We start from the raw sequence: 15,865 nt of genomic DNA, 5'->3' as shown, positions 1-15,865 counted from the left end.
GCATAGTATATCAATCAATTAATAACCAAAGTTAAGACATATAATAATACACTTATACTTGGTGACTTCAATCTAGCGCTTTCTACAAATGACATATTTTCTAAGCACATCTCCAAAGAAACAAGAAATTTAAATGATACACTGGACCACATGAATTTCAGAGATATTTCCAAAACTTTACATTCAAACGCAACTGAATACACATTCTTCTCAAGTGCACATGGAACTTTCTCCAATATAGACCACATACTGGGTCACAAATCAGGTCTTAACCAATACCAAAAGATTGGGATAGTCCCCTGCATATTTTCAGACCATAATGCCTTGAAATTAGAACTAAATCATAAGAAGAAGTTTAGAAGTATTTCAAACACGTGGAGGTTAAGGATCATCCTGCTCAAAGATGAAAGGGTCAACCAGGAAATTAGGGAAGAATTAAAAAGATTCATGGAAACTAATGAGAATGAAGATGCAACCATTTAAAATCTATGGGAAACAGCAAACGCGGTTCTGAGGGGGAAATGTATCGCAATACAAGCATCCATCCAAAAACTGGAAAGAACTCAAACACAAAAGCTTATATTGCACCTAAAGGACCTGGAGAAAGAACAGCAAATAGATACTACACTGAACAGAAGAAGAGAGTTAATAAGGATTCGAGCAGAACGGAGGAGGGTCAGGATGGCGGAAGAGTAGGGTCCCCAAATCACCTGTGCCCACCAAATTACCTAGATAACCTTCAATCGTCCTGAAAATCTACGAATTCGGCCTGAGATTTAAAGAGAAAACAACTGGAACGCTACAGTGAGAAGAGTTCGTGCTTCTATCAAGGTAGGAAGACGGGGGGGGGGGAAGAAATAAAGAAACAAAAGGTGTCCAAGGGGGAGAGGCCCCGGGAGGAGCCGGGCTAAGGCCGGGGCGAGTGCCCCCAGGACAGGAGAGCCCCGTCCCGGAGAAGCAGGAGCTTCACCAATCTTCCCGGCCAGAAAGGCGCCCGCAAGGATTTAGAGCAGGACCCCAGGAGGGGCGGGGATGCCCTCAGGCTCCCTGGGACACTAACAGACACCTGAACGCCCAGGAGAGTGCATGGAGCTCCCTAAAGGGCTGCAGCGCGCACGCATTGACCCAGGAGCAGCTTGGAGGGGCTCGGGCGGCGGCTCCGTGGAGGGGGCTGCGCGGCTCCGAGAGCAGGTCGGAGGGGCTCAGTCGGAGACTCTGTGGAGGGGGCTGCACAGCCGGAGCGCGAATACAACAGCACAGGCCCTGGAGCACAGGGCGCAGGGACACAGCCCAGGATCCGACCTCCCCCCGGGACAGGCACAGGCTAGGAGGGCCCAGGACCACAAGGACGCTCCTGCAAGGAGCTGAGAAGATCAGCGGTCCCGCCCCAGAGCCTCCAGGCCCTGCAGACAGAGAGCTCTGGAGTTACTGCAGGAGCTGAATCCAGGGCTCCAGAGCTGGCCACCACCACTGTGGTTGTTCCTCCTGGGGCCTCACGGGGTAAACAACCCCCACTGAGCCCTGCACCAGGCAGGGGGCAGAGCAGCTCCCCAAAGTGCTAACACCTGAAAATCAGCACAACAGGCCCCTCCCCCAGAAGACCAACTAGACAGACCAGTTCCAGGGGAAGTCAAGGGACGTAAAGTATACAGAACCAAAAGATACTCCCCCGTGGTTTTTTTTTTTTTTTTTTTTTTTTTTTGCTTTTTGATTTCTGTTTGCTTCCCCCACCCTTTTATTTCCTTTTTTTTCTTTCCCTATTTCTTCTCTTTCTTCTTTTTTCTTCCTTCTTTTTCTCTTTTCTTTCCTTCTTTCTCTCCTCTATTTTTCTCCTTTCCCAACACAACTTGTTTTTGGCCACTCTGCACTCAGGAAAATGACTAGAAGGAAAACTTTACCACAAAAGAAAGAATCAGAAATAGTCCTCTCTCCCACAGAGTTACAAAATCTGGATTACAATTCAATGTCAGAAAGCCAATTCAGAAGCACTATTAAACAGCTACTGGTGGCTCTAGAAAAAAGCATAAAGGACTCAAGAGACTTCATGACTTCAGAATTTAGATCCAATCAGGCAGAAATTAAAAATCAATTGAATGAGATGCAATCCAAACTAGAAGTCCTAACGATGAGGGTTAAGGAGGTGGAAGAACGAGTGAGTGACATAGAAGACAAGTTGATGGCAAAGAGGGAAACTGAGGAAAAAAGAGACAAACAATTAAAAGACCATGAAGATAGATTAAGGGAAATAAGTGACAGACTGAGGAAGAAAAACCTACGTTTAATTGGGGATCCCAAGGGCGCCGAAAGGGACAGAGGACCAGCATATGTATTTGAACAAATCCTAGCTAAAACTTTCTTAATCTGGGAAGGGAAACAGGCATTCAGATCCAGGAAATAGAGAGATCCCCCCCTAAAATCAATAAAAACCATTCAACACCTGGACATTTAATAGTGAAGCTTGCAAATTGCAAAGATAAAGAGAAGATCCTTAAAGCAGCAAGAGACAAGAAATCCCTGACTTTTATGGGGAGGAGTATTAGGGTAACAGCAGACCTCTCCATAGAGACGTGGCAGGCCAGAAAGGGCTGGCAGGATATATTCAGGGTCCTAAATGAGAAGAACATGCAATCAAGAATACTTTATCCAGTAAGGCTCTCATTCAAAATGGAAGGAGAGATAAAGAGCTTCCAAGACAGGCAGGAACTGAAAGAATACGTGACCTCCAAACCGGCTCTGCAAGAAATTTTAAGGGGGACTCTTAACATTCCCCTTTAAGAAGAAGTTCAGTGGAACAATCCACAAAAACAAGGACTAAATAGATATCATGATGACACTAAACTCATATCTGTCAATAGTAACTCTGAGCGTGAACGGGCTTAATGACCCCATCAAATGGCGCAGGGTTTCAGACTGGATAAAAAAAGCGGGACCCACCTATTTGGTGTCTACAAGAGACTCATTTTAGACATAAGGACACCTACAACCTGAAAATAAAAGGTTGGAGAACCATTTCCCATTCAAATGGTCCTCAAAAGAAAGCAGGGGTAGCCATCCATGTATCAGATAAACTAAAATTTACCCCGAAATTTACCCCTAAAATCTACTACCAAAGACTGTAGTGAGAGATGAAGAGGGACACTATATCATACTTAAAGGATCTATCCAACAAGAGGACTTAACAATCCTCAATATATATGCCCCGAATGTGGGAGCTGCCAAATATTTAATTTTTTTTATTTATGATAGTCACAGAGAGAGAGAGAGAGGCAGAGACACAGGCAGAGGAAGAAACAGGCTCCATACACCGGGAGCCTGACGTAGGATTCGATCCCAGGTCTCCAGGATCGCGCCCTGGGCCAAAGGCAGGCGATAAACCGCTGCGCGACCCAGGGATCCTGGGAGCTGCCAAATATTTAAATCAATTAATAACCAAAGTGAAGAAATACTTAGATAATAATACACTTACACTTGGTGACTTCAATCTAGCTCTTTCTATACTCGATTGGTCTTCTAAGCACAACATCTCCAAAGAAACGAGAGCTTTAAATGATACACTGGAACAGAGGGATTTCACAGATATCTACAGAACTTTACATCCAAGCTCAACTGAATACACATTCTTCTCAAGGGCACATGGAACTTTCTCCAGAATAGACCACCTACTGGGTCACAAATCGGGTCTGAACTGATACCAAAAGATTGGGATCGTCCCCTGCATATTCTCAGCCCATAACGCCTTGAAATTAGAACTAAATCACAACAAGAAGTTTGGAAGGACTTCAAACACGTGTAGGTTAAGGACCATCCTGCTAAAAGATGAAAGGGTCAACCAGGAAATTAAGGAAGAATTAAAAAGATTCATGGAAACTAATGAGAATGAAGATACAACCGTTCAAAATCTTTGGGATGCAGCAAAAGCAGTCCAAAGGGGGAAATACATCGCAATACAAGCATCCATCCAAAAACTGGAAAGAACTCAAATACAAAAGCTAACCTTACACATAAAGGAGCTAGAGAAAAAACAGCAAATAGATCCTACACCCAGCAGAAGAACAGAGCTAATAAAGATTCGAGCAGAACCCAAAGAAATCGAGACCAGAAGTGTGGAACAGATAAACAAAACCAGGAGTTGGTTCTTTGAAAGAATTAATAAGATACATAAACTATTAGCCAGCCTTATTAAAAAGAAGAGTGAGAAGACTCAAATTAATAAACTCATGAATGAGAAAGGAGAGATCACCACCAACACCAAGGAAATACAAACGATTTTAAAAACATATTATGAACAGCTCTATGCCAATAAATTTGGCAATCTTGAAGAAATGGATGTATTTCTGGAAAACCACAAACTAGCAAAACTGGAACTGGAAGATATAGAAAACCTGAACAGGCCACTAACCAGGGAGGAAATTGAAGCAGTCATCAAAAACCTCCGAAGACAAAAAAGTCCAGGGCCAGATGGCTTCCCAGGGGAATTCTATCAAACGTTTAAAGAAGAAACCATACCTACTCTACTAAAGCTGTTCCAAAATATAGAAAGAGATGGAATACTTCCAAACTTGTTCCATGAGGCCAGCATCACCTTAACTCCAAAACCAGACAAAGACCCCACCAAAAAGGAGAATTATAGACCAATATCCCCGATGAACATGGATGCAAAAATCCTCGACAAGATACTAGCCATTAGGATACAACCGTACATTAAGATTATTCACCATAACCAAAGAGGATTTATCCCTGGGATGCAAGGCTGGTTCAACGCTTGTAAAACAATCAGTGTGATTCATCATATCATCAAGAGAAAAATCAAGAACTGTATGATCCTTTCAAAAGTTGCAGAGAAAGTATTTGACACAATACAGCATCAATTCCTGATCAAAACTCTTCAGAGTGTAGGGATAGAGGGAACATTCCTCAACATCTTAAAAGCCACTACAAAAAGCCCACAGCAAATATAATTCTCAGTGGGGAAGCACTGGGAGCCTTTCCCCTAAGATCAGGAACAAGACAGGTATGTCCACTCTCACCACTGCTATTCAACATAGTACTGGAAGTCCTAGCCTCAGCAATCAGACAACAAAAAGACATTAAAGGCATTCAAATTGGCAAAGAAGAAGTCAAACTCTCCTTCTTCGCCGATGACATGATACTCTACATAGAAAACCCAAAAGACTCCACCCCAAGATTGCTAGAACTCATACAGAAATTTGGCAGTGTGTCAGGATACAAAATCAATGCCCAGAAGTCAGTGGCATTTCTATAATGCCATTGTTATAACTAACAATGAGACTGAAGAAAGGGAAATGAAGGAGTCAATTCCATTTACAAATGCACCCAGAAGCATAAGATCCCTAGGAATAAACCTAACCAAAGAGGTAAAGGATCTATACCCTAAAAACTACACAACACTTCTGAAAGACATTGAGGAAGACACAAAGAGATGGGAAAATATTCCATGCTCATGGATTCGAAGAATTAATATTGTGAAAATGTCAATGTTACCCAGCGCAATTTACATGTTTAATGCAATCCCTATCAAAATACCATGGACTTTCTTCAGAGAGTTGGAACAAATTATTTTAAGAGTTGTGTTGAATCAGAAAAGACACTGAGTAGCCAGGGGAATTTTAAAAAAAACCATAGCTGGGGGCATCACAATGCCAGATTTCAGGTAGTACTTCAGAGCTTTGGTCATCAAAACACTGTGGTACTGGCACAAAAACAGACACATAGATCAATGGAACAGAACAGAGAATCCAGAAGCGGACCCTCATCTTTATGGTCAACTAATATTCGACAAAGGAGGAAAGACTATCCACTGGAAGAAAGACAGTCTCTTCAGTGCATGGTGCTAGGAAAATTGGACATCCACATGCAGAAGAATGAAACTAGACCACTTTCTTTCACCATACACAAAGATAAACTCAAAATGGATGAAAGATCTAAATATGAGACAAGATTCCATCAAAATCCTAGAGGATAACACAGGCAACACCCTTTTTGAACTTGGCCACAGTAACTTCTTGCAAGATACATCCACGAAGGCAAAAGAAACAAAAGCAAAAATGAACTATTGGGACTTCATCAAGATAAGAAGCTTCTGCACAGCAAAGGTACAGTCAACAAAACTAAAAGACAACCTACAGAACAGGAGAAGATATTTGCAAATGATGTATCAGATAAAGGGCTAGTTTCCAAGATCTATAAAGAACTTATTAAACTCAACAGCAAAGAGACAATCCAATCATGAAATGGGCAAAAGACATGTACAAAAATCTCACAGAGGAAGACATAGATATGGCCAACACGTACATGAGAAAATGCTCTGCATCACTTGCCATAAGGGAAATACAAATCAAAACCACAATGAGATACCACCTCACACCAGTGAGATTGGGGAACATTAACAAGGCAGGTAACAAACGATTTTGGAGAGGAATGGAGAAAGGGGAACCCTCTTGCACTGTTCGTGGGAATGTGAACTGGTGCAGCCACTCTGGAAAAGTGTGTGGAGATTCCTCAAAGAGTTAAAAATAGATCTGCCCTATGACCCAGCAATTGCACTGCTGGGGATCTACCCCAAAGATACAGATGAAATGAAACACCGGGACACGTGCACCCCGATGTTTCTAGCGGCAATGTCCACAATAGCCAAAATGTGGAAGGAGCCTTAGTGTCCATCGAAAGATGAATGGATAAAGAAGATGTGGTTTATGTATACAATGGAATATTACTCAGCCATTAGAAACGACAAATACCCACCATTTGCTTCGACATGGAATGGAACTGGAGGGTATTATGCCGAGTGAAATAAGTCAATCAGAGAAGGACAAAAAGTATATGGTCTCATTCATTGGAGAATATAAAAAATAGTGAAAGGGATTAAAGGGGAAAGGAGAAAAAAATAAGTGGGAAATATCAGAAAGGGAGACAGAACATGAAAGTCTCCTAACTCTGGGAAACGAACTAGGGATGGTGGAAGGGGAGGAGGGTGGGGGGTAGGGGTGACTGGGTGGCGGGCACTGAGTTGGGTACTTGTCAGGATGAGCACTCGGTGTTATTCTGTATGTTGACAAATTGAACACCAATAAAAATAAATTTATTAAAAAAATAAAAGCCTATATTGGACCAGGCATGACTTCACTAAATCTTTATAACAAACTAACAATGTAAGTATTTTATATATAAGGTAACGGAGGTTCAAAGAGCTAAAATGACATGTCAAACATCACATGGGTTGTAGGTAGAAAAGCCAGAATAGCTGAAGTCTGTGTGAGTTCATAGCTTTCCAGTTGCTTATCATAAAGCTTTAGGAGTCCAGCTAGAGGAGGGTTTAGGGCTCAGGTAGAGCTACTTGAAGTGGGTGCCATGGAATACATAAAAGTTCCCTGTACTATAAATTCTTATAGGAGGGCTTAGGGCTCAGGAGGAGCTACATAAAGTGGGCCTCATAGAATAAATAAGATTTTCCCACACTATATAGTATTGTAGGCATTATATAACATAATACTGAGAGCATAGCTATAGATTCTAATAATTGCCTTGGTTCATTTCTTAGTGCTGTCACTTTCTGATTACATGTGTAGAATAATTAACCTGCTTTTGTCTTGCCTGTTATCATAATGGCAATAATAATATCTTCTGTTCAGGGTTGTGATAAGCATTAAGTGATTTAATATTCATAACTAATTTAGAACAGTACCAAGTGTAGAAAATAACTATACAAGTTCTTGTAAAACAACTAAATTAGAAATATATACATTCCAAAGTCACCTCACACCTCACACTCTTGATGCTACTACTTGGAAAGACATGGTTCAGATTAGTATAAGTAGTGCAAAACAGAAGAAATGCCACTTAAAAACAACAACAAACACACACACACTATAAAATATAAGACTTGACAAGACAACCAAGAAAACAATGGCACTGAGCAGCTTCACACTTACCAAGTGGAAGTGAATAGGCAGAAAAGGTGGAAGAGGAGTTCTGCATGGGAGAGAGGGCATAAAGCAGAAACACTGAGCTTGTAAAGATCGAAGCCTGACTCTGTCACTGAGATTAAAGAATGAAATTACTAATATCATCTATTCCAAAGTCCTGGTTATCTAAGGGAAGTGAAGTGGAATTAAAGAATTAGAATCACAGATAAAAACTATTGGTGTTTATAACTAATGACATTTACAAAGAGCTTTATGACTCAAAATAATTACCCAGCATGTAGTGAAACCTCAGTAAATGAGAATTTTACTGTTGCTGCTGTCACAATTTTATTATATAATATATATAAGCTATATATAGTTTAATACATAAAGAGGTATATATATATTTGATATATATTATAAATTTAGGGCTATATTTATAAATAATATATAATATATAAATATCATATTATTTATATTATATGTATGTGTGTGGATAGATAGATGATAGATTGATAGATAGATAAATGATAGATAGATAGATATTTGTGTATATTTACAGATGGAAGGGAAATCTCAGAGATGTATAGGGATTTGTTCAAGGTGAATTAACTGGGCAACAAGAACTGGAAGCTAGTTCTTCTATCTAATTTCAAATCTCATTCTTTCCACCATAACCTTTTCTTATGATATTTTAAAAGCACTGAAACAGACCAAATATGTAACTAATATTCCTAAAATTGTAATATGTTACAGGATTTTCATAGATATTCTATGATAAACAAAATGTTTTCTTGGCCAGATAAGCTTGTAAGTACTGTTAAACATTAAACACATTTCTTCTTGAGAACACTCCTCAGAGCCATTAAAATGTGTTATTGGTTGTTCTGAATCTCCACAGAAGGAATAAACAATGGAGGCCTTTTCAGACATATTTGACTATGGAACACTTTTTGTGTTCATGGAACACTTTTTGATACTCTCCAGAGTTCTAGTGTTCTACTGAATGAACTTTGGGAAACACCTATACAACAAATGCTTTCAGATTTACTAAGGGAAATTCTTCTAGGCTTTTCTCAGCCCTCACTGGTGGGCACTAGGGAGGGAGGGCCAGAAACTTCGGGATTGGACTGGGTTCTTAAAAAGTAATGGTCAGTAATATAAAAAAGCCCAGGGTCACTCCAAAAGCTGGATCATTGGAGACAAGAAAAGGTGATCATGAAATAATTCCAAGTCCAAGCAAGTAAGGTATCCAACATCTAAGGCAGTCATGGTTAGCAGATCTTAGGAAAAGGAGCAGACCCAGAGGTGGGTTAAGAATGCTTCCAGATCCAACATAAACCATAGTTATCTAATTGTTTTAATTTAGCCTTACAGTCAAGCTTGTGACTTGTGACACCTTCACTCCAGGAGGGATGCGTTTACATGATAACTTCGGCTTTGATGACCTGATTCGTGATTTTAATAACATCTTCAGCGAGATGGAGGCCTGGACCTTGCCTTCCCGCCCTTCTGAACTTCCAGGTCCTGGTCCTGAATCAGAGACACCTGGTGAGAGATGACGGGAGGGACAGACACTTCGGGACTCAATGCTTAAGTATCCAGATAGTCACCAGCCCAGGATCTTTGGGGGGGTCTTGGAGAATGATACAAGAAGTGAATCCTCCAAACCAGCACCAGACTGGGGCTCCCAGAGACCTTTTGGTCTGTTTGATGATATGTGGCCTGTGACCCCCCGTTCTAGAGCCAGAGAAGACAATGATCTTGATTCGCAGGTTTCCCAGGAAGGCCTCGGCCCAGTTCTGCAGCCCCAGCCCAAATCCTATTTCAAGAGCGTCACGGTGACTAAGATCACTAAGCCAGATGGGACAGTAGAGGAGCGCCGGACTGTGGTGGATAGTGAGGGCCGGACAGAGACCACAGTAACCCATCAAGAAGCAGATGGCAGTCCTAGAGATGATCCAGAATCACCAACACCTCCAGCCCTGGATGATGCCTATTCCATCCTGGATTTATTTCTAGGACGTTGGTTCCAGTCCCGGTAGCCTTGTTAACCCTCAGAGACCTTCAGATTCTTTCCACCCTTCGCTCACTGTCAGTGGGCTTAGCTTCTCCTGCCACCGCAGGGTCTTGGGTGTATGGAACAGTGATTGGGGGTATGTCAGTATGTGACTCACCTAAACTGACCAATAAAACCTTTATTTATGCTAAAAAAAAATGATGGGAGCACAGGTGATTTGACTGAGAAGAGACATCTCAGATTAGGGAATTTTTGTTTGAGGTCTCTATTGATTCTAAAGATTCCAAGAAACTTTGGTAGGTGATATAAGAACACAAAATAAAATTGGTTGGATGGGATTATGAAATTTCCCTTTATAATTTCTATGATATCTGAAATTCAATGGACACAATAAAGTGTTTTGTCAACTTTGTGCTCATATAACCTGGCAGCTAAGTTTTTGGTTGTAGATACTGCAGGGAACTACTCCAACTACATCAGCTTCTCTGCTATGGCTTGGTTTAGGCTCACATTTTCTTACCTGGACTCTAACTAATCTCCTTGTTGTTTACTCATGTCTCACAAATGCGCATACTACACTTCTACCAGGATATGCTTGCCCATCATAGATTTTATTACCATATTCCTGTTTAAGCATCTCATCATTGCTCTCTGGATTTCTTGGTATGTGTTTCAAGTATCTTATTTATCTGGACCTTGCCTTCCTCCTGGTATATTTTTACTTCATCTTGTTGTGGCTTTTACTTTAGTATTTCTTTTTCAGAGAGAAAGGGGGAGGGGCGAAGGGAAAGGGAGCAAGAATCTTAGGTAGGCTCCATGGCCAGTGTGGAGCCTAATGGGGGGCTTGATCTCACAACACTGAAATCACAACCTGAGCCAAAATCAAGAGTCAGTAGCTTAATGGAATGAGCCATCCAGGTACCCCTTAACTTCAATATTTCTATTTTATTTGTGCCTTTGTTTAGATTCTCCAAATGCCCCTACCTCACCCTAGTCTGAATTGCCTATTGTTTTTGATAACTTCTGCTCATCTTTCAAGTGATTTCTGTGTCCTTTCTGAAGCCTTCACTCAAAACTCTTTTTCCTCCCACTCCATCTGTGCTGGGTTGTCCCAAATCTTCATCTTTGCATTTATCACCACAGGGTGATGAAGTATTTTTACCTGTTTTTTTCTTATTCATCACAATGCCTTCTTCATTAGACTGAGTGTAGGGACATAGATGGATGATTTGAGCCAGTAGGAAAACTTTATCCTCCTCATTCCCCTTGGTATCAGCATCTACCATCACCAAGCCTACTATAACTTTGTTTTAATTTAACCAGCACATTGTGCACCTTAAAGGCCATCAAATTTCTTCCTTTTGGAGGGAGACAGGATGATAAATTTTGTAGCAAGAAGCAGAACATTGTGTTCATCAGAATTCTAAGAAGGTTAGGGAAGGCAGATTGGCCTAGCAGGGCTACTGCCAGAGAGAGGAACAATCATAGTGAAAGTGATATATGTACGTTTCCTAGGAGGCTGTGTCTGGTAGAGAAGGTAAATGTTTCAGCTGTATAAACCAGCTGACGAAGAGCCAAACCACACAGAATGAATGGTACAGGAGGGGAGAGAGGAGTGAATTTCAGGGACACTTTTTTTCGTTTATATTTTAAGAATAAATACGGAATATTCAATATATTTCCACATATAAAATATGCTCTATATTTATATAAATATATATAAAATATTATATGTTTAATAAGTACATATTAAGGTATTCTTATATAAAATATGACTAAGAAGTATAATTCATATTTTTGGAAAATCCATATTTGATTTTGGTTTTCCTGGAAAATGACTGCCTATTTCTGAAGTGTCTCCAGGCAATACCAAAGAGAATTTCAAGCACACTATGAACCTATATTTTAAGGTGGACTATCCTGAATCTGTCCTCAAAATTTGATGAAAATCTGGCTCACATAATTTTTCCCAAATTTAGTTGCCAACAGAGATTAAAAGTTCTTCTGATTTATATAGATTCAATCCTCACAAAGGAACCATTGAAAATACATGTATCATCTGCTTTTTACACATGAAGGAACTCAGACTCAGAGAAGTGAAAGGACAGAATTTGAACCCTGGTATATTTGAATTCTGCATCCATGATCTTTCAATGGCAATTTGTTGTATCTTCAAGTATATTTATCAGTTTTTGCCTTGTGCTGCACAATATTTCCATGGAGTTTTTTCAAAGTTTAGCTGCTTGAAAATATTATGTAATCTTTTTCTGTGGTGTCTCCCATTTCCCTGTTGAATTAGATAAGACTCGTTCCATATAAACATCAATAGTTTGGTGTCTACTACTGTGAATCTAATCTTAGGTTTTCTAGACTTTTTTAAAAGTCTGGGATTGGGGATCCCTGGGTGGCGCAGCGGTTTGGCGCCTGCCTTTGGCCCAGGGCGCGATCCTGGAGACCCAGGATCGAATCCCACATCGGGCTCCCGGTGCATGGAGCCTGCTTCTCCCTCTGCCTGTGTCTCTGCCTCTCTCTCTCTCTCTCTGTGACTATCCTAAGTAAATAAAAATTTAAAAAAAAAATAAAAGTCTGGGATTGTTAGACCCTAAAAGGAAATTCTTCCCCTACCCTGCTTTTGGATGTAGAATTTGCCACTTTATGTATTCTGCGTTTTCAGAGACTATTATTTTCTTTCCTTTTTTTTTTCATGCTCTAATACCTGTCTCTATCCTACCCCAATACTTACCTTCATCCCCATTCCCACCCTCAAATTACTGTAGAAGTATCTCAGACACAAGAGTATTTAGTTTGCACTTCTTAACATCCAAAATCTTTCATAATTTGTTTCAAGTTTATCTGACTAGCCTCATTTTCCACCACTCTTTTCCTCCACACACCCTACCCCTCAGCCACACTGAGCTCATTTTTCTCAAAACATACCAATTCTTTTCATGCATCTGCTAGGAATGCTATTTTTTTCTTTATTGTGTGAACTACTACTCATCATTCAGAGTCCAACTCAAAGATTGATCTCTCAGTGCCTCTGGTCCCTCCTGCACTCCATCATGTATCATGGATCTATAATCCCTTGCCTGCAACAGCTGGGGCCAAATTTGTTTCAGAATTTAGTGTTTTAAATTTTAGAAATGTAACATGATGACTTCATTGTTTACTATGCAACCTTCAGAAAGCATTGGATATTCAAATAATTTAATATCTCACAAGCCAAATGTATAAAGTGTAACAATAACTAAAATAAATAAAATCTATAATCTTGAATCAGTTCAGATCAGGTTTTAACTGCCAGATGTGTGGATTTTGGGGATTTTGGGGCTTTGATTTTTTGTCTTTTCTGTTTTTCAAACTTTTCAACTTTGCAATTATGAATAAAATCTGTAGACTTTTATTGCTGGATTAATTATATTATGATAAAGTAAAGCAGTTCATTCCACAAAGGCAGTAGTGGTTTAATGGTAAGGAATACATTATATGATGTACTGTATTAATAGCCAGAGAGGAAAACTTGTGATATCGTATCAGTCGCATCAGTTTCCAAAAAGGCACTTGACAAATCTTAGGCATTACGGAAAAAAACATATATATGGATCTAGACCGTGTGTGTGTGTGTGTGTGTGTGTGTGTGTGTCTAGATCATCCTTAATGATAAAACATTAAAACTAACTCCATCAAATGGGACAAGGCTTGAATGCAACTTATCTACAATATTATTTAATATTTACAATATTATCTTTGTGTTCTGAAAGTATTAGCCAAACCAATTAGATAAAAGAAAGAAAGTTACAAACATTAGAAAATCACCTTAATTTCATTTGCAGATATTGCATACCCTGAGAAGATAAATTATTAAAAACTATTCAAAGTAGTAAGGTCATTCACTAAGATGGTTGGTTACAAATTTATTACATAACTTCTGTAGCTTCCCAGTAGTCAATTAGATAGAAAATATAATTGCACTATCTTATTTATAATAACAACCAAAAGGATAAAATTCTTAGGAATAAACACAAAATGGACATCACCTACACAAAGAATAAAAAGGTCTTAAAAGAAGACATAAGTAAATGGAAATATACTGATATATGCTGTTCAAGATTTTAATCAAATGTGAAATATTATTTGCAATAGAAATATTGCCAAAGATGTTGGAGGAAATTTGGAAAAAGTGCTAATAAATTTATAGGCAAAATGTCCAGAAAAATTCTGAACTAGAAGAGTAACATGATGATGGACATGAGCAGTGAGGGATAGAGAACAGTATGAGGTCAACTGTATCAGATATTTTAAAAAGAGAATATTATAAGGCTATATAGAGTAAAATAGTTTGGCACTGGGAAAAAAGTACAGAGAGAAATGGAACAAAATAGAGTTCTGAAATAGATCCAACTATTTCTTAAAATTTAGCATATTATAACAACTTTATTCCTGATCAGTGATTGAAAGAGTATAAATGGGGTGCCTGGGTGTCTCAGTCACTTAAGTGTTTGCCTTCAGCTCAGCGCATGATCCCAGGGTCCTGGGATCAAGCCCTGCATCTGGCTCCCTGCTCATCCCTACTTGTGCCCTCTGTCTTTCTCTTTCTTTCTGTCAAATAAATAAATAAATAAATAAATAAATAAATAAATAAATAAATAAATAAAATATTTTAAAAAGAGGAGAAGAGTGTTAATAACTGATCTTACAAGCAATGACTACTTGAAAAAGAAAAACTTTCATTATTTACACCAAAATAAATCCCAAATGTATTAAATATAAAAAACCCACAGAAATTATATAAGAAAATATTAGCAAATATGTTTACAACCTTCGCATGGTAAAGAATTTTGTAGCAAGAACAAAATCTAGGAGGAGGGGCAAGATGGCGGAAGAGTAGGGTCCCCAAATCACCTGTCCCCAACAAATTACCTAGATAACCTTCAAATCATCCTGAAAATCTACGAATTCGGCCTGAGATGTAAAGAGAGACCAGCTGGAACGCTACATTGAGAAGAGTTCGCGCTTCTATCAAGGTAGGAAGACGGAGAAAAAGAAATAAAGGAACAAAAGGCCTCCGAGGGGGAGGGGCCCCGCGAGGAGCCGGGCTGAGGCCGGGGCGAGTGTCCCCAGGACAGGAGAGCCCCGTCCCGGAGGAGCAGGAGCTGCACCAACCTTCCCGGGCGGAAAGGGGCTCGCAGGGAGTTAGAGCAGGACCCAGGAGGGCGGGGATGCCCTCGGGCTCCCTGGGACACTAACAGACACCTGCGAGCGCAGGGGAGTGCTCCGAGCTCCCTAAGGGCTGCAGCGCGCACCGGAGCAGTTCGGAGGGGATCGGAAGCGGCTCCAGGGAGGGAGCTGCGGGGCGGGAGCGCAAATCCAAAAGCGCAGGCCCCGGAGCACAGGGCGCCGGGACACAGCCCAGGATCCGGCCTCTCCCCGGGACAGGCAGAGGCCGGGAGGGTCCAGGACAGCAAGGACGCTCCTGCCCCGAGCTGAGCAGATCAGCGGCCCCGCCCCGGAGACTCCAGGACCTGCAGACGGAGAGCCGAGAGCCCCTAGCCCCATAGTTCCTGCGGAGGCTGAATCCAGGCTTCCAGAGTTGCCATAGCAACTGCGACTGTTCCTCCTGAGACCTCACAGGGTAAACAACCCCCGCTGAGCCCTGCAGTAGGCAGGGGCAGAGCAACTCCCCCAAGTGCTAACACCTGAAAATCAGCGCAACAGGCCCCTCCCCCAGAAGACCACCTGGACGGACCAGTTCCAGGGGAAGTCAAGGGACTTAAAGTCTACAGATTCAGAAAATACTCCCCCGTGTTTTTTGTTTGTTTTTTTTTCTTTTTTCTTTTCTTTTTGATTTCTGATTGCTTCCCCCACCCCCTTTTTTTCACCTTTCTTTCTTTTTCTTTCCCTTTTTCTTCTATTCTTTCCTTTT

The 15,865-nt window shown here is 40.6% G+C and overlaps 1 protein-coding gene across 1 annotated transcript; it reads left to right on the top strand.

The window, feature by feature from the left end:
- The first annotated feature begins 681 nt into the window (after positions 1-681).
- Positions 682-10,055, top strand: LOC129517948 (HCLS1-associated protein X-1-like). Its single transcript, XM_055338039.1, is given in 2 exon segments — positions 682-692; positions 9,292-10,055. Coding segments are annotated over 2 exon segments (687 nt in total). The 3' UTR covers positions 9,968-10,055.
- The last annotated feature ends 5,810 nt before the right edge of the window (positions 10,056-15,865 follow it).

This window comes from Nyctereutes procyonoides, unplaced genomic scaffold (genome assembly GCF_905146905.1).
Source record: "Nyctereutes procyonoides isolate TBG_1078 unplaced genomic scaffold, NYPRO_anot_genome, whole genome shotgun sequence".
NCBI classification, from domain to species: Eukaryota; Metazoa; Chordata; class Mammalia; order Carnivora; family Canidae; genus Nyctereutes; species Nyctereutes procyonoides.
Note: the sequence above shows the minus strand (reverse complement) of the source record. Positions and strands in the feature narration are given on the sequence as shown.